Source organism: Sardina pilchardus, chromosome 4 (genome assembly GCF_963854185.1).
Source record: "Sardina pilchardus chromosome 4, fSarPil1.1, whole genome shotgun sequence".
Lineage (NCBI taxonomy): Eukaryota > Metazoa > Chordata > Actinopteri > Clupeiformes > Clupeidae > Sardina > Sardina pilchardus.
This window is the reverse complement of record NC_084997.1, coordinates 6,738,195-6,756,722: the sequence shown is the minus strand read 5'-3', so window position 1 is coordinate 6,756,722 and position 18,528 is coordinate 6,738,195. Positions and strand designations below refer to the sequence as shown.

The following is an 18,528-nucleotide window of genomic DNA, read 5'->3' as shown; positions in this document are numbered from 1 at the left end:
ATACAGAAACAGTCAATATTGATATTCAGTGATATGCCCAACCTCAGATTCAAATCAGCATTGTAAATGGCCGTAGCGGTCCATGCTCCTCATGAGAACAGCGCATTCACAGTATTGAACTGCTGGACAGACTGAACACATTACTCGTCTTTCATCTGAAATGCCATGGGCCTCTGAATTACGTTATGTTTACTCCCCACCGGATTAGACATGCATCAGGGAGCCTCTGTAATTGTATAACTCATGAATAATTTTATTTTCCCATTACCTATATTGGACAGACAGCCCGTTTCAGACTCTACCTATGCAAATGACTGAAGCATGTGTTATGGTTTTCATTCTTCTCCTCATGCCTGTGTACGGTACACAATGGAATGAGAACAGATTCATGTTCCTGTTCTCCAGCTCTAAGAGTCATGTCATTGTAAACACCAGTTGCAGTTCTCTGCAGCTCCATGGCATGGATAAACACTGATGCAATCCTCCCTGCAGAATGTAGTATATGAACCCGCAGACACTATTGGGCTGAAGCACTATAGGTGTAAATGTGGACAAGTTGGCAAAACATTTTTTAAATCATGTTTAAATGTTCAACGGGTGTTGCTCCTTCAGTTTTTAATACACCAGAGCAATTAAGCTGGGACTCCAATCATGTCTCCCAATCCTTATTCTCTCCCTCCAATTTCGAAGCTGCCATTTTGTCTGTGAAATTGAGTTGAAGCAATGCCGTAATAACCGCTTTTACTGACAGTCCCCTGTCTCTCCGTGGTGCGGCTGATGGGTTCGTTTCAAATAGGATCTGAAAATGGCTCCATTCTCCCTCAGCCTCTAGTATCTCCCTTCAGCTTCAGCTGACACTGCAGGGTGTAGCATAAGAAGCTCGTGGCCGTAGTCTGCTCCAGCAGCACAGGTCCATTGGAGGTCTTAATGATAGCTCTGCAGCAGTCCACTCCAGGTGACTGCAAAGCACCCTACAGCCTGCTAGATCAAGTGATGTGACAGGACTGACACATGCAGATGATGGTTATGCGGGAAATGGGGTCCTCAACATATCTATTTTATCGTTCATTGTTTTAATCTAATTACATAGTGTCAGTGGCCTGTTATGTTGTCAGAGATATTTGTTTTATTTGTTCTGTGTTTTAGTAGTGATATTGTCACAAAGAGAGTGTTTGTTGACGGCATGGATTTGTTGTTTGAAGAAGTTCATACTGATAGTCAGATTTGAGTGAAAATTAAAGAGGAACTATGCAGGATTGGCAATTTCATCTCTGGTTTTGGTTTCGTTTTTCGTTTTCGCTCGTTTTATGCTTGCATATTTCTCTGCAGAGCTTCTCCGACAGCTTTAGCGTGTATATTTATACATATATAGGCTATATATAAATATATAAACTGCAAGCGTGGTTCTTCTTGTTCCTTACGCGTCTCAGACTTCCAGATGTAAACAAGGAGCGATCGTCTCCTGCAGAAACTGCAAGGTTGCAATAGCAGATAGGGACACTGGGGGCGGGAGGAAATATTACTGTTTTCGATTAAACTGGTCAGTCAAGCAAAACAACAATTTCTGAGCGATTTTATGACTATGAAAAAGTTGCATAGGGTCTCTTTAAGTGAACTAGCAGCTTTGTTTTTATACATTGTATATGTATAAAGGCAAACTTTATGAGTGTTGTGATCACACGTAGTAGTTGAGCTGCATATTTTTTAGTTGTTAATGCAGTATGTATTTATATATCATGTGAAATCATCATGTAGAATTTGATCTTTATATTACAAATTGATGGAATTTATTGATATAAGAATACTTCATGATGTATTTATATCCATTGTGAGTGATTAGGTGTAGGTGTCTTATTTCAACATTGATGTCTACTTGTCTTTCAAAGATAGTTTTAACTGTATGCTGTGATATGCTATAATTTACCTTTGCTTAATTTCCTTGTTTTTGCCTGCCTTGTATAATGTGAGTGTGTTGAAATCTGACCTATTGATTGTAGTGAGAGTGGTGGGTTTGCCTTGGTCAGCGGAGAGGGTCAGTGATGCAGTGGGATCTGGTCAGATCAGAGGAGCAGTGGAATGGGGGCTGTATTTGTTTGGCGAGCCGTTGTCATGCGAAAGGATGTTTAAATGATGGACTGTGGTCTGCTGCCAAGAGGAGTCGCTCCTTACGGTCAAATTAGACCAATTAAGCCTAGTGCCAGCTTTGGAGTCCAAGCCCTGATTGCAGCGGTGGTCTTTTTCTCCCTCCATAACCTGTCAGTATATAAGAGCACTCTTGCGCTCGTTGCCATTGTACCCTGCTGCTGATGCCGTGAGTGTGTTTGCAAGGCTGAAGCTGTTCAATACGTCCACCGCCAGTGCAATGTCCAGGGGACCAGTATATGTCGCGTTCCTACAACGCATCGCATTCTCTTCAGCATGTGTGTGTTTTTGGTGCGTTTGTAACATCCTCTCTCCCTCCCCATTGCTATCGGTGGTTGTCAGCCATCCAGGGAAGTTCTGCTCCTCAGCACTCTGGAGATAACCAAAGCACTTTAGTGCACTGCTGCAGAATGTATTTCTGGAGCAATAAATGTGTAGGTGGGCATTATTGGTCTGATGTTATAGTCCCACATTCAGCATCCAATATACTCTCAGCGTTTGTCACTGAGGCCATTTCAGGCCTTAAATGTTTAATTGTTTTTATTTTTTGCAGTGTGAGGCATTTATTGAATGGCCTGACTTTGAATATGAGAGTGGTGAGCTCCAGGACTGGCCTCCATTATAGTTCTGCTCTAGGGAAGAGCCACATGCTTAACCCTAAAGGCCTGGGCTACACCACGTCTGCCACCCAAGTGCTCTGTTGTGGAGCATGAAAATAATAATATGCTCCGTAATAGAAAAATAATAAGAAATAAAATATATATATTTTTAATGTATGCACCATTTTCACGTCTGATGTAGCCAGTTCCATTGATTATAGTGGGAGCTGATTAATGTAGCAGATGCTCTGCAAATGGAAAGCTTCAGTAAGGTGCCTAGTGTAGTCAGACTCTATCCTCACCTGTGTCTTACTGAATTCCCAAGCTGGGTTATCCACAGAGCTGGAGACTGACAAAGGAAGAAGAGGGGGCAAAAGAAATGGCTGGTCTTTGAAAGTAGGACATCGGAGCTTCTTAAACCAGCAGATCTTCTGTCATAGAGGCAGCTTTACAGAGTTCAAAAGGTCTGATGAATTAAAACATCCACTGATGGTGAGGAGAACGCTAGCTCCTTATTCTCGCGTGTGCTCCAAAAGAACTCATACGGCCGTTCCCAAAAAAGCGAATCAAATGACATAAATGAAGTTGATTTGCTACGTTTGTTGTGGTGCGGGTTTCTTTAGTATGAATAATTGATGCCTTCTCAGTGAAGCACAATCACGCCTAAATGTGGCGGGTGGGGAAAGCGAGAGGTGCGACTGCTCTCTCTGCTGCTGACGCCAGTAAGAAAGCACCCTTGTGACACTAAGAAGGAAGGCAGACCGCAGTCAGCAAGAGACAGCAGGATTCTACCTTGCAAGCCATGCAACATTGGACTCCTGGCACAATCTTATTATAAGGGGAATTAACCCCATGTGTGGAGGCATGTTGCACTGTTGCAGTGTGGCACAGTTCATTTGACATGATGAACAGCCTGGCTCGCAGACAAGCCTCTCATGTGTCATTACCTGCAGCAGCTAGAATAAGAATAAATAGCGCCGCGGAACCTCTGTCAGCCATAGATTCTGGCGGCTGGGTCAGTGTGTTTCATTATTAAGCCATTCTTTACCGAGCAGTCAACGGAAGTCTTCTGCTCTCAAGGCAATAGCTCTTTGTTTGTGATGCATTCCATTATAATGGCCAGTCAGCCAGCATCCAATTAGAGCATCCTATGCGTTTCTGAATTCCCAGAGTCGGCTTTACCCAGAGATCCATACTGGTGTCCCTGTAGGCCTGGAGCATAATAAAAAAGGCCCTGCTGGGTGTGCTGCTGTAATCTGGAGGCTCACTACACAGGAAGTCCCACTGTGTTGTTTGTCTCTTACCCACCGCGTGCTTCTTTGACTGTGTGGCTCTTCAAATATAGTTCATAGGTATAGACGGAGACGTAAGTCACTCAGAGCACTGCAATTAAGCAGACAGGGAGTCGAGAGAAAAGCAAACAGTAATCGAGTAATTGGAATATGTATTCCAATATGAACAAACTTTTTAATGAAGATAACACCACCTTGTTTATGTTTTTAAATTAAATTTAATTGTTCATTTTCCCATAGACAGGATGTCCAAAAACTTTGGAGAGCCGATAGACGAACTTGTGCAGGCCTATTGTGTACAAAATGTGCGGCTTGAGAGACTTGGTTAATTTGTTGTCTGCAGGCTTGAGTGTCTCCTGGACAAGGCAATTTAGTCAGCATGTTACTTGATGAGTCTGAGAATTAGGTGTGAACTGAACATCAATCTGCTCAATACTAGATTAGACCGTTCACTTTAAATTCCCATTTAGCCACTGGGGATTAGTCAATGTACCATGCCGGAGACTGATTGCACACACTTCCCCATCGGTAAGTGTAAAGACCAAGAGGGAAGTGTGGAGTGTGGAGGAGTGAATTGGGAGAGGGAGAATTCCCATGTGTTATTTCCTCCCATCTTTACACGGCGCTGTCAGCCCCTGACACTCACTGACAGGAGCCGTTTCAGGCAGCATCAAAGGGAAGGCACCCGCTGTAATGTTATTAAGGTGCAATTAAAAGCAGAAACCTCGTCATTGTGTGGCTTTCGTGTTTCTAATGGAGGCACGCCTTTGTGAGCGGCGCACGATAAAGGAAAGCAATTATCGGCCGGGTCGCCCGCCTCCCGGCCCCGGCTTGGCTTAGCTCTGGCGAGCGTCTCGTAAAGAACGGGTGACAGGTCAGTCCTCCTCGGTGGCACCGGTGAGGCGCGCAGCGGCGTGTGCAGCCGGAGAGCTCGCCGAGTATTACGTGTTAAGGAGCGCGCTAAATCAGCACAGGAGCGGGCGGCGCGAGGGGCTCTAATCAGTGCGGCGGCTAGCCGCTGGACAACGGGGGAGAGATATGGGTGCAGTAATCCAGCGCTCCCTCCCACGGACACGGTGCAGAGGCCAGCGGCTCCCTCCACCTCAGGAGCTCAATATCTCCCCTCTCACACTATCTCTCTCTCTCTCTCTCTCTCTCTCGCCCGCTCGGCCTCTCTTTGTCTTACTATCTGTCTTTCTGCCTTCCCCCCTTTCTTTCCCTCTCTCTGTCTCTCTCTCTCTCCCTCTCTCCTTCTCTCTCTGTCTCTCATTCTCTTTGTCCATCTTGTCTGTCAGCATTCCTGGTCTCCCATCAGCACCTTGACTAAATTGACTACATAGGAGAAATATCAACGATTTGCACAGTGGGTTTGGCAGCGTAATTAGAGGTTCTAATTTTCATAATCGCTAATTACCTAAACAGTGCAAGTATAATCTCCAAATGAATGTATTGAATAATGGCTGAATTGGTGGTGTTGTGAAATGAATTTCACCTAATCACTCTCATCTGGCAAGAGCTGAAGGAAACAAGCAAAGCAAGTAATGGAAAATAAATTGATGTATATGCGTCCCGGCCCATTGCAATAATATGCCATTCTTGGGTTTGGATTTGTATTGCAGCCCTGGAGCAGTGACCTGCTTTGCTCCGGCTGGTATGTAGGCTTATCCCTGGAGCTGTGCATGAACTCCAGATCAGTAACAAGTGCACTTTCAAACCACAATGAATCAGTAAATGAAAAATTGAATGCTGATTTTTATGAGATATAGATTTTGATCCATTATAAAAAAGGGAAGGGGGAAAAGCATTCTGTAGCCTTTCTGTGTGCTCCATGGAGTCAGTCTTGTAGCGCTTCACTCCCCAACCTGCTTCTATTGAACTAAGGCTGCTGTTGGAAATCCATATGCTAATTGCCCTATCCAGCTTTGTGTTTTCTTTGAAGAGTAGCCCCTCTGCTCCTCTACTGGAGCCCAGTGTTGAGGAGGTGGAGAAGGTTGGGAAGGTGAGGTTGTGCTGCGGTGTCTGACCGTCTCCCTCTTGCGTGCCTCTGTCCAGGTGCTGCAGATGTACCTGCCCTTCTGCGGGATCGCCATCTCCAACGCCCAGCTCTTCGCCGCCTCCAGGAAGGAGTATGACCGCAGCAGGGTAAGGGACAGGGCTGGAGACGGGGCTTCTGTCTGCCCCCTCTCTGCTCCTTTGGTATCGATCTACCCCTCCAACCCCCCCACACCACCCCTCCACCCTTCATTCACCCGGCCTCCCCTCCAACCCCCCCCCACCTTGCCCACGCACTCTGTGTGAGAGGAGGAGGGGCCAGGGACACATTCACAGGGCTTCAGCAGTGAAAGGGGTGGGTGATGGTAGGGGCTTATGTGATATGTCTATAATTGTGTGTGTGTGTGTGTGTGTGTGTGTGTGTGTGTGTGTGTGTGTGTGTGTCTGTGTGTGTGTGTGTGTGTGTGTGTGTGCGTGCGTGCGTGTGTGTGTGTGTGTGTCTGTATGTGTGTGTGTGTGTGTCTGTATGTGTGTGTGTGTGTGTGTCTGTGTGCGTGGTCGGTGTGTGGTGAGCACACGGGTTGTATGGCAGTAATCATGGCAGAAGCGTTAAAAGAGTGTCCAGTGCGTGTCCCCCATTGATCCCTGAGTGGGGGGGGGGCTGGGTGGTGAGGGGAAGGAGAGGTGGGAAGAGGCCGCTGCGCTGACATTACTCATGTTTTATGGCCTCTGCAGCGGCTTATTAGATTGATGCTGCTGTAAATGAAGTGCATTTTTACACCCAAAGCGCAGGCCGGAGCAGGATTATACCTTCCTTGTCCTACTAAAACTCACTAGCGTGCTGTCCAGTAGGCTGCCTCCGTCTCATCAATTCTGATGAGCGTTTTCCTTCCTGTTAATTTCCAATAAAAAGTGCTGTTTGGGAACGATGGCGGGCGGGCGGGCGGGCGGGCGGGAGGGGGCCTACGCACTGCAGCCGGCTGTGTTTTGCGTCACGCGTTGCGGTGGCTGTGTGCTCCCCGCAGTCTCTGCTGGAGGTGGTCAACGACCTGTTCGAGGAGCAGACGGACCTGGAGAAGATCGTGCGGAAGATCATGCACCGGGCCCAGACGCTGCTCAAGTGCGAGCGCTGCTCCGTGCAGCTGCTGGAGGACATCGAATCTCCCGTGAGTTACACACACACACACACACACATACACACACACACACACACACACACACACACACACACACACACACATTTCCTCCCTCTACCGACTCCTTAACACAGCACCAGTCATTTCAGACGGTATGTAGTTATACGGAGCATATGGCAGAACCTTTCACACACACACACACACACAACTTGTACTTCAGCAAACATGCAGCATATTAGCTCTTCCAGTGTATGCCTATGATGGATAGAGCAGTAAAACCTGAAGAATCGCACAGCATTCAATTCTAAACACCGTACCTCATTGTGTGTGTCTGTGTGTGTGTGTGTGTGTGTGTGTGTGTGTGTGTGTGTGTGTGTGTGTGTTTGTGTGTGTGTGTGTGTGTGTGTGTGTGTGTGTGTGTGTGTGTGTGTGTGTGTGTGTGCTTTTCAAGCTCCAACTGTTTGTATGACTTGCTTTCTGTTCTTCCTCTCTGCAGGTGGTGAAGTTCACGAAGTCGTTTGAGCTCCTGTCCCCCAAATGCAGCGCAGACACGGAGATCAGGTAGGAGAGGAGAACTGCTGCTCCACGTGGCATGTCTCTGTAGAGCCCACACAGCTAGTGTTAAAAAGGCCTTAAACATGCCAAACATCTGGCATTCCAAACACAGGAGATGGACAGGAAGGCCCTGGGTGAGGCTACCTTCAGGACGCCTGAGCCTGCTCACTGAAGCAAACTAATGTGTCTCCTTCTCTCTGCAATATTAAATCATCGTGGAGTCTCGTCAGATATGGCTGTGCAGACCCACTCCAGTCAGTCAGATGTGCTTTAAAGCCAATTTAGCTCTACTTCAGATGCCTCCTCTCTGATACATATTTAAATGTAGACATTACAGTCCTCTATTAAGCATTAATATGGTGGGTGGAATTTACATCCCAGCTAAAAAGAGTTCCCCTCTTTGGTAATGTATGCCGGAAAAGTTTCGGAGACACTAATTGGTCGCACTCTAGCAGTTGTTCGAGAAAAGAATGTTGCATTTGTGTTTTGTGCTCGCGTCAAAAACAATTTCACAAGTCGCCTGCTATGACAGCTAAAAGTGCGGCTGTGCCTGCGCCAGTTCTTTTGGAACGGGGCCTTCTGGACCGGATACGCGTCCGCGACATCTGCGTCCTTACGCCACTCGCCGTGCCTCGGAGCCTCGCGCCCGCCACGGCTCCCGTGTCTCCTCTTGTGCCTCGGCGGCTGCGTCGGATCAGGAAACAGGTCCCCGCCGTCGAGCCTGTTGTGCCCAGTTTCACGATAACGAGAAATGACACGGTAAGCAGGAGAGAATTATCACGCTGTCCAGCCGCGGCAGTGGCGGTGGTGGTGCAGGCGCCCCCCCCCCTCCCCCCAAGCCCGGCTCGCCGCAGGAGTAATTAAAAAAGCATCACGGCTGAGTGATGCTGTAATCAGCCAAACGTCAGGAGGCGCGATCGCTCTGCGCTGTGACCCGCTACCGGAGAGAGCACCTGTGATGAGTTACAGTGTGGGGAAAGATGCGGCAGCCGGCCCGGCAGGAAACAGTGCCGACATGATGTGACGTGAGCCTGCTATGGTCTGGGAATATAGGAGCTACAGCCATGCAGGATATCTGAGACTGAAACCTCATAGCTTATTGATGTAAGCCGAGGAAAGCTGTCAGTCCATGATATGATAATAATAAGAATAATAATAATATGATTACAAGCAGTCATCTAGTTGCCACGTGAAATTAATTTTCCAAAAGGTGAAATGATAGTTGAGAAGGATCCTCAAGAGGTCACTTAGTGAATGTATTTACTTTAATAAGGACGCCACTCCAGCGTCACGTTGCACGTGTGAAGCCAGACTCTGGCAGCACGCGCTCTCTCTTATCGCCGCGCTCACTTATTTATATCTAGTGCCTCTGAAGTGGAGGAGACTTTCTATTGCAATGCAAATGCAGACACCTAATGAGATTCTATCTAAACACTCGAAACTTGCAGAGGAGATGCAGTGGTCATTATCCACGTAGGGCTATTAAACAGTACCCTTTGAAGTCTTCCTGTTTGCATGTTATTTTTGCTCCTGTGCTCCTCCACCTCCCCCCACCGCTGAGGCAGGTTGTGACGACACTGAGGCTGATTTCAGGCCAGGAGGAGCGCAGTGTTGCCGCTCTCACAGCTCCATCTATGGAGTTCTGGATATGATGCGGCTAGAAGTGTGTGCTCTGCGTTTGTCAGGATGGATAGGTCCATACATGGGTCCAATTAGGTTTTAGTGTAGCCTACTTCCTTTCATGTCCTCCGATGTTACAGTCTCAGTAATATGCAGTCCCATGTTCTATCTGAAATCAGCTGTACTTTACATTGGAGCTGAGTGATGGCAGCATGGTGATAGCATGCCAGGTGGTTTGTCAGTGGGACCTACATGCGGTTAATTAAATGGATAAATGGAAAGGAAGATGCCTGGCCTCCCAGAGCTCTGCTGCACCTCCGTGAGAAGGAGAAGGAGGAGCGGTGGGGAGGCTGCCTCTGCTGCTGCCTCCATGGCTGCCTCCACGGCTCTGGTGGAGTGGAACAGCTGCTGGGAGATGGAGAGAGGAGAGAGATTTAATGGGTCTATCGGGCCTCAGGTCTCGCCGAGCGCTCTATGCACAGATTATAGCCAGTAACCGCTCCGTTAACACTGTGGCTATTGTGTGTGTTGCTGTGTGTGTGTGTTGCTGTGTGTGTGTGTGTGTGTGTGTGTGGGGCCAGCTGGCTCTGGTAGGCGCTCTCTTGGCGTTCCATTTCCTGCCCTGCTCGTCTCCTCACCTGTTGCCTGGATTCCACTCCACCGCTCGCCTTTTTTTTTTACGAGGCACACGGCGGGTCGAGCGAGCGAGCGAGCGAATGCGGAGCACGAGGCGCGAGGTGCTCTGCTGCCGCCGCTGCTGCTGGAGAGTGTGGGCGTTCACGAGGGAGGCGGGGGCGGCCGGGTGGGGGTGGGGGAGCGCCAACAATCACAGCTAACTTCTCATTACTCCACACGGCTCTGAGGAGGCGCATAAAAATGTGTGAAATGTTCATTAAATACAAATAATCAGCGAGGGAGGAGACGCAGGAGCAGGAGCAGGAGCAGGAGCAGGAGCAGGAGCAGGAGGGGGTGTACTGTAGCGTGCAGGTTGTTACCTGAGGCTGCTTATGCACACTGCCAGTGCCAGATACTGACCAGCAACAAATAGCGGATCTCATTCTTATACCTCCCATACATGTATCCTACACATTAGAAATAGCAATAGTGCCCTTGGCATAAATACTGACTTTTAGCTTTGGCTTCACTGAAGATCTCACAGTCTTAATACTGATTTTCATCATGCCATTTTATCTGACTTGCTGCGTTTTTAATGTCTTTTTAATTCATTGCCAGTCTGAAGAGGCAGGATTCAAATGGCACGTTTGTTTTGCCTATGCAAACAGATAGCGCTATTATATTGTTTGTAGTAAAACAAAATGTCATGCAGCGTCAGCATCTCTCCCCCCCCCCCCCCCCCCTTCCCCCCTTCCCCCCTTGTGCCTTTGCAGCTTCAAGGACAGCATGGAGAAGTCCTCCTACTCCGACTGGCTCATAAACAACAGCATCGCTGAGCTGGTGGCCTCCACCGGCCTCCCCGTCAACATCAGCGACGCCTATCAGGACCCCCGCTTTGATGCCGAGGTACCGTCGCTGCTCCGGATAGCAGATAGCCCACAGACGTCAGGTCGTGACTGATGTGTAAATGCTTTTGATCTCAACGAATTGTGACACAGTGATGAATTATATATAAATCGTTATGGTTTTGATGTTCCATTCAGAGCAGCAGGTCTATTCGCTCAGATTGAGTTGTGTTTTTTTTGTTTTGTGTTATCTCGTGGACCCACACACAGATAAGAGTGATTGTGTTCTGTCGCCTCTGTAAAGGGCCTTGAGTTGTACATAGGCTCTTGATATGGTTCCTTTGTGTTTTGATTCAGGCAGATCAATTCTCCGGCTTCCACATTCGCTCGGTCCTTTGTGTGCCAATATGGAACAGCAACCATCAAATAATTGGTAAGTCTGCGGCTGTTAGTCGCGTTGTTAGCTTTAGCCCAATGCACCTCTGATGAGTGCACCAATGCTCGACTTGCGGGGGTTGACGTGCCATGACTGACTGAGAGACAGCTGAGCAGTTTGCAGGATTCCTTTCGCCCAGTGAGCATTTGACATCGGGAGAATGGAGACGCTCTATCTGTCAGGCTGTTCGGCTTTTTGCAGACGAGACCGTCTCGAGTCTTGATTCAGCCCAAATTTGCTTAATGGCGCGCACACGTGACGCGGCTGCCTCCCTCTCTCTCTCTCTCTCTCTCTCTCTCTCTCTCTCTCTCTCTCTCTCTCTCTCTCCCCCGGGGGCAGCACACGTACTACGGTCCAGCATCATTCTCAGTTGCAGCACGAGCCGCGGACCCTGGCTAGCCTCGCGCGCTGATAAATCATTGATCACAGGCCTGCTTGTTGGTGCTCGATATTGCACAGAGAGCCAGTGCTAGCAGCTAGGCTGGGGCCCTCTGAGATCTGACTCTCCAAGTCATTAGTTTTGTTTGAGAGCAAACCGATCAGTGCGGCCGCCAGCACCACCGCCACCACTGGCCTCAGAGCAGCTGCGCAACAGCCCATGGGCCAACGGGGACACACAATGCAGTGTTTTCAGTGTGTGTGTGTGTGTGGGTGTGTGTATAGGTGTGTTTATGTGTGTGTGTTTGTGTGTGTGTGAGACAGAGGTAGTGAGACTAAGAGGGAGAGAGTGTGCCATTTTGTTGTGTATATGTGTGTTTACGTTTGTGTGTAAGAAAGTAAAGTGAGGGAGAGAGCATAAGAGAATGATGGCGAGAGTGTGTGTGTGTGTGTGTAGGGGGAGGGGGACGCTGGAGAGATCCAGCGCTAGTGTGGGTATGTATCAGTGTGTGGGAGGAATCTATCAGGGCCCAGAGTGAAAGCCATTTTGAGCACACAACAGCGTGCTGTGAAAAGCACAGAGTGAAGGATTTTGGTCCATTCAAAAGGCTGATTCCCTCTGGCCGCACGTCAGGATGGAGGGAGCAGAAATCCTTGCAGCCTGCGGCCCCCCAGCAGGGCCACCTCGCGCCATTCTGCTCTGAGCCGGCCTCAATGAGCACTCACAAAGGTGAGCTGTTCAAGGCTGCCCTGTTTTTTTTTTTTTGAGCGAATGATGTTCTCCGTGCTCCTTGTTCGCTCGTGTTCTCTCGCTAAAGAGACTCGGAACAATGGGATGTTCTCTTGGGAGTGACTCTGAATATTTGCTCACCAGCATAACCTCCTACCGGCTATAAAACAGGAACTTTTATCAACTATCAATTACCCTAATCAGCAGAGTCCTTGATTTTTTAATTAGCAGATAAAACCAAAGGGGAGGGGGGGGGGCAGTGTGCCTGTGCTGACTGGCACTCAGCCAGTGCTGAGGACTTGACTTTGAAAGCACAAAGAATTCTGGGTAAAGACCAAGCTCCTGTGCCCTCACTGGCACGACCCCGAAACCGCAGAAGATTACAAAAAAGGATTAAAAGGACCACATCTGTAGCAGGAGTGAACACCTCCCTCACATCGCCATTCATTCATTAAAAAAGCAGTCTTAGAGGAGAGCGGGAGGAGTGTGTTGTGGAAATAGCAGAGAAGGGGAAGTGAGCGCGTGGAGCCGCCGCAGCCCTTTGTGAGCGTGTCATTTAAGGCACAAAGTGGTGTCAGTGAAGCCCTGGCTCTCCCATCACAGCCGCAGCCAAGCGGCCCTGCGCATTGTTTTATCAATGACTTTAATGAATGTGTGGGTGTGATTCGGAGCTAATTGGGGCTTGGAGAGCAGTGCTGGATTGTGTGTGTGTTTGTGTGTCTGTGTGTGTGTGAAGGCGCCGTGAAGTCAGGCTTAATTATCTACCCTAGATCATAGCTTTACCACTAGCTTCAGGAGAGATATTGGTGGGGGATGGATGACATGCCTCATGCGCGCGCACACACACACACACACACACACACACACACAACACACGCACACACACACACAAACCCACATTAATCTGTCACTGGCTGGTGTGTTTGATGCAGGTGTTGCGCAGGTGCTGAACAGACTGGATGGAAAGCCCTTTGATGACGCGGACCAGAGACTGTTTGAGGTATGCGCTATAAAGTTGTCTCTTTGTGTCTCTTTATAATAGCAACAAATGCTTAGTGCAGACAAATCCCCTCTCCCAGATGACAGGGAAGCCAGAGAAATCCGACTGTTGGAAAAAAAAAAAAAGTCATAAAATGTTTGCAGTTTGTCAGGGCACAAGGGTGCATTAATGAGTGCTCATGTTTGCGAGTGTGTGTGTGTGTGTGTGTGTGTGTGTGTGTGTGTGTGTGTGTGTGTCTGAGTGTGTGCGTGTGTGTGTGTGCGTGCGTGCGCGAGGAACGTGATGAAGCACATCCTGTTCCCACTCCTGCTGTCCAGTGAAGCGTGTTTTTTTTTCACCCGCTCTGTCCTTCAGCGAGTCCACGTAACAGTGTGTGTCCTTCCTTCACAGGCCTTTGTCATCTTCTGCGGCCTGGGCATCAACAACACCATCATGTATGACCAAGTGAAGAAGTCGTGGGCCAAGCAGTCCGTGGCGCTGGACGTAAGAGCCAAATGCCCCCTGTGATGTGTAGTCCTTTTTGCCTCCTCTCTGTTGTTCATTTGTCACATAGGAACTGCAAAGTGAGTGCAAATCACGACCCAAGTGTTGAATCATGAGGCAGTCTCAGAGGCCGGGGAGTGCTGAGTGCAGACGAATGGGAGTGTTGCTGGTGTGGTGGTGTGCACTGTGTGTGTGTGCAATGGTGTGTGTGTGTGTGTGTGTGTGTGTGTGTGTGTGTGTGTGTCTCTGTGTGTGTGTGTGTGTGTGTGTGTGTGTGTGTGTGTTGGTGGTTGGATGGATCTCAGATGAGTTGTTCATGACTGCGGCTGTGGTGGAGTGTGACAGACAGACATCCCTCTCTTTCTCTATCTATATATCTATCTATCTATCTATCTATCTATCTATCTATCTGTTTGTCTGCCTTTCTGTCTGTCTGTCTGTAACTGTCCATTGGAAGAGTGGTATCCTCATAGCTGGATAGTATCTCTAGTACTATGGACAAAGACCCTTGATCCTCTTTAACCCTCTGCTGTGGAGTATCTAAGCCCACCTCTGTCTTCAGTGTGTCAGCTGGATGGTCATTTTGCGGACGTGTGAGAGCCCCAGTGATGTGGTGCTCCATCAGCGGTCAGTGGGCTGGGCTTTAGGACTCTCCTCAGCGTGGTGGCTCTTCTGGCCGCGCTGTGGGAGGGAGCAGATAAAGGATGCCTTTCAGCACCTCCGACACAAGGCCGGGTCGATTATGAATGTGGGGGCGGCCATATTTCTTGAAGGACAGTGCAGTGAGGCTAGTTCTGCAGGCTCCTGGTTCTGCAGGCTCAAGCCATTTGGGCTTCATTTGGATGACTGGCTGTGTGCGGAGTGGTGGAGGAAGTTGTTGGCCGTGGGTCGTAGAGCTGGACAAATGCACACAAAACAAAACTGAATACATGATATTACATATTTTAAAAAAGAAAAATATTATATTACAAAATGTTAAAAAACAAAACCAAACTATAATGTATGTAACTATATATACAGTATATATACACACACACACAGGTACAGATGGTGTAGCTACTTGTAGCCAGTTTCCCCCACTTCTGGCAGTTCTAACAGTTTGTTGTTGGAAGATTCTTTTTGTACTGGACCTCTGTCAAGAAAATGTGTTATATTTTTATATTTACATTTACATTTATGAAAAAGAGTGTTGAGGTGTTGCCTACTCTGGCAGGCACGGCTTACCTTTCTTGGATATTTTTCATTAAACAGATATATTTAGCAACTATCAAATAACAACTGCCACCATTCTTTCCAAATCCATAGATACATAGTGCACATGTAACCATATCTTAGACATTTCAAAAGCTAAATTCTTAAACCATTTTCAGAACCTTATTCACAGGTCTTAAATATTTTTGAAGAAAATGGCATCTATTCTGACTCTGGTATCTGACTATATTCTTTATACTAGGTTACATCCTTCACATTCCTATACCTAATCAACATTTCTAGTAAACTCCTCACTAACGTTGATGCAACAGTTGTACTGACTTATCTGTCACAATGTTACCAGTACTATTCTAAACAATTAAAATCTTGTTTGATGATGCAGCGGACTGCTTGTATACCTTAGGTTTAGTACATCTGTATTTGTTGACAGTGCCTTTAAAGCCCAACCACGTCCATGCTAAACCACATGGTTCTTATGTAGAGTTGCACCTGTTTTCTAGATCAGAAAATGATCTTGTATACATTTGAACCAATAATGACCATTATCATTTGAACATATTTCCCCTCTGTGTATCTACCTGTCACAGTGTATGTGTACTGCTTGGATTTATGACATGGTTAAGGGTTGTGTCTTTGGGTAGCTGTGTTGGTGCCGAATAAACATGAGGACCCCTTATCAAATAAGGAAGTGTGAAAAAGGCCAGAGTTCTTTCTCATTGGCTATCTGTGGAGCACAATCCATGCTGACACCGCCATCTCCCTGTCCACTCCAGTCTTGGAGTGCGGAACGTTCTGGAGGCGAGAGAGGGACTCATATCTCCTCTCATTAACCAGAGTTGCTCATAAAGCAGAAGTGAATAAGTGGGTCACGAGGATGAGTGTATCAGATGAGAGAAGGCGGCAGTGCTGCCTTATTGTGGATGATCATGGGGCTACAGTAGCTTAGTTATTGTGAGGAGGGAGGGGGGAGAGAGAGCAGAGGGATAGTTCAGTGTAATCCAGTGGAGATGGATAACATTGATTTCATCTTCATTAATGTATTCATATATATACATATACTGTACATACAGTATTTATATATTTAGAATAATCAATCAGTTTCAGCTCTCAGTATAGCATGCTCACATGTTGAATGTTTGTTTTGGATTTCTAGTTCTGTAATGGCTTCATTATTCTATGTAGCTACTGCTGCACTACATTTTAAGCATTTGTTTTAAAACATTAGCATATTGTTATTTTTAGTGATTGTATGAGTGCGGAACAAACTGACTTTGTTGTCCTTTCACAGGTCTTGTCATACCATGCCACCTGTTCCAAGACCGAGGTTGACAAATTTAAGGTAATGGATATGAGTGGGAAGAAAAGGTGCTCTGTAGGAAGCGTGCGCTCCTAGAAATGTAATGATCTGTTTTAATGGCCTCCCACTGCAAAAGCCACCGTTTCCTCATGAAGTAATGACCCAATTAGCAGCGCGAGAAACCCACTGGAAATAAGGCTTCCACTTTAGCGGCACACCTGCTAGGTGCATTGATTTTTTATGCACTTTCTCCATTGACAAATAATTCAGAAAATGGCCTAATTTCAATTTACATGTACTGCAGAAAGAGCTTGCTCATTTCTTCAAGAATTTCTTTGTAAAATGTAAAATAACACTCGATGGAAAATGTGTGTATTGACCCACTGAATGCTGGCATTTTAAATATGGCCATTCAATACCTAATCATTGTCATTGCATTGTTTATTCACCATGCACGTCATGAGACTGTTTATTATGCCTGTCAAAGGCCGGCCGCATCCATCAAATAACGGCCTGAGGAATGATTTTTATGCTAAACTGTGCATCAATAAATAGCCTCAGATCATTACAATAGGCTGGATGCCGCAGAGCCCTCTTCTTCATCTGTGCTCTGGACTTCTCCTCCTCTCCTCCTCTCCTCCTCTCCTCCTCTCCACCTCTCCTCCTCTCCACCTCTCCTATCCTCTCCTCCACTCCTCCTGCGTGTGCTCCATGCGCAGTCCTTCCTCCCCCTCCCCACCCCACCTCCTCTTTCATAACTGGCCTACAAACGCGCTGTGCTGTGCTGTGCTCTTCTGTGCTGTGCTGTGCTCTGAGCATGCTCCCCTTGAGCGCGCAGCACTGTAAATGTCACCGGAGCAGTGGCCTCGGCATCCTCTCACAAGGCGAGATGTTGACTCCTCGGCTCGGTGAACCTGCTGCTCTGGAAATGAAAACAAAAGAACGCCGCACCGCGCTAGAGATCAGCTCAACCCTCTCCCTCTCTCTCTCCCTCTCCCTCTCCCTCTCCAGCCCAGGACACAGGGAGAGACGGGAGAAATCAATGGGACCTGACCCACAATTACATTGGCAGAGATGCTCAGTGTTGTTAAAATGGCAATTTGTAGCTGTTGTAAATATCTCTCATATTGTTGTGAATATGACTCGTATGAGTTATTCACCGGACTTAATAGTATAAAAAAGCCCACAGTCATTTTGTTTGGAAAGAGGTCCTAGCTGTTTTCTGTTTTAATGACGCTCTACGTGGAGATGTTGACAGTGTGCTTTACCAACATTTTGGCTGCGTACAGACAACAGTAGTTAGCAGTCTCTCCGGATCCAAACAAGACACGAGTCGTTAATGATATCCTCTATTAGATTTGTCAGTGACGTCAACAAACAAGACCAGCAACACTCAATCCCTCAGATAATTCCCTCTTGTTACTTCAGTGCTGTCTGTTTTGTGCTATCTTTAGCCCTCTCATTAGCACATGTTCCTACTGTATGTGTACATTACCACCCTCTCCCTACTCTGTTTGGCCTCAAACTTAAGGCAAACACTTAAGACTGCATCTTGCTGTTGTTGTCTGTTGCTGTCACACAAATGATGGTGACAGTTACTCTACGACCCTGATCCTTTTGTTGGTTCATCTCTCTCTCTCTCTCTCTCTCTCTCTCACTCTCTCTCTCTGTCTTCTCTGCTTTTCTCTATTGTATCCCAGGCTGCAAACATTCCCCTGGTGTGTGAACTGGGCATAGATAAGCTGTCCTTTGACGACTTCTCTCTGGACGTGGACGCCATGATCACTGCTGCGCTGCGCATGTTTATGGAGCTGGGCATGGTGCAGAAATTTAAGATTGATTATGAGGTGAGTGGATGGTGGCTGTGCATATGGAGGGCTGGTTCATATGAGTGGGGGGAAGGTGTGCTGTTGGCTATCGTAGGCGGAATATAATCAATAGCACTGCATTGTTTGAGGGGAACATAACGTTGTTGTTGTGTTGATGTGTGGATATTTACACTGAAGATGAATGTGCTATGTGGTTGTTCAAGGTGCCTGCACTTTATGTCTTTGCCCTCCAAGGCCCCGGGGATTTGGGTTCCAAAACAGAGGCAATACATTTTCTTACTTGTTGTGTTCTTGTTCTTGTACTCTTTCCTTCTCTCCTCCACATCCATTTCTGTCTCTCTCTCTCTCTCCCTCTCTCTCCTCCTCC

At 47.4% G+C, this 18,528-nt stretch overlaps 1 protein-coding gene across 1 annotated transcript in view; it reads left to right on the top strand.

Moving 5' to 3' along the window:
- pde11a (phosphodiesterase 11a) overlaps positions 1-18,528 on the top strand; it is a 37,053-nt gene that overhangs the window by 6,512 nt on the left and 12,013 nt on the right. The window contains exons 3-11 of the mRNA XM_062533385.1: positions 6,086-6,175; positions 7,051-7,191; positions 7,658-7,722; positions 10,725-10,857; positions 11,154-11,229; positions 13,273-13,340; positions 13,731-13,823; positions 16,324-16,374; positions 18,033-18,179. Of these exons, the coding sequence (XP_062389369.1) occupies positions 6,086-6,175; positions 7,051-7,191; positions 7,658-7,722; positions 10,725-10,857; positions 11,154-11,229; positions 13,273-13,340; positions 13,731-13,823; positions 16,324-16,374; positions 18,033-18,179 (864 nt within the window). The remainder of the gene's footprint in view (positions 1-6,085; positions 6,176-7,050; positions 7,192-7,657; positions 7,723-10,724; positions 10,858-11,153; positions 11,230-13,272; positions 13,341-13,730; positions 13,824-16,323; positions 16,375-18,032; positions 18,180-18,528) is intronic.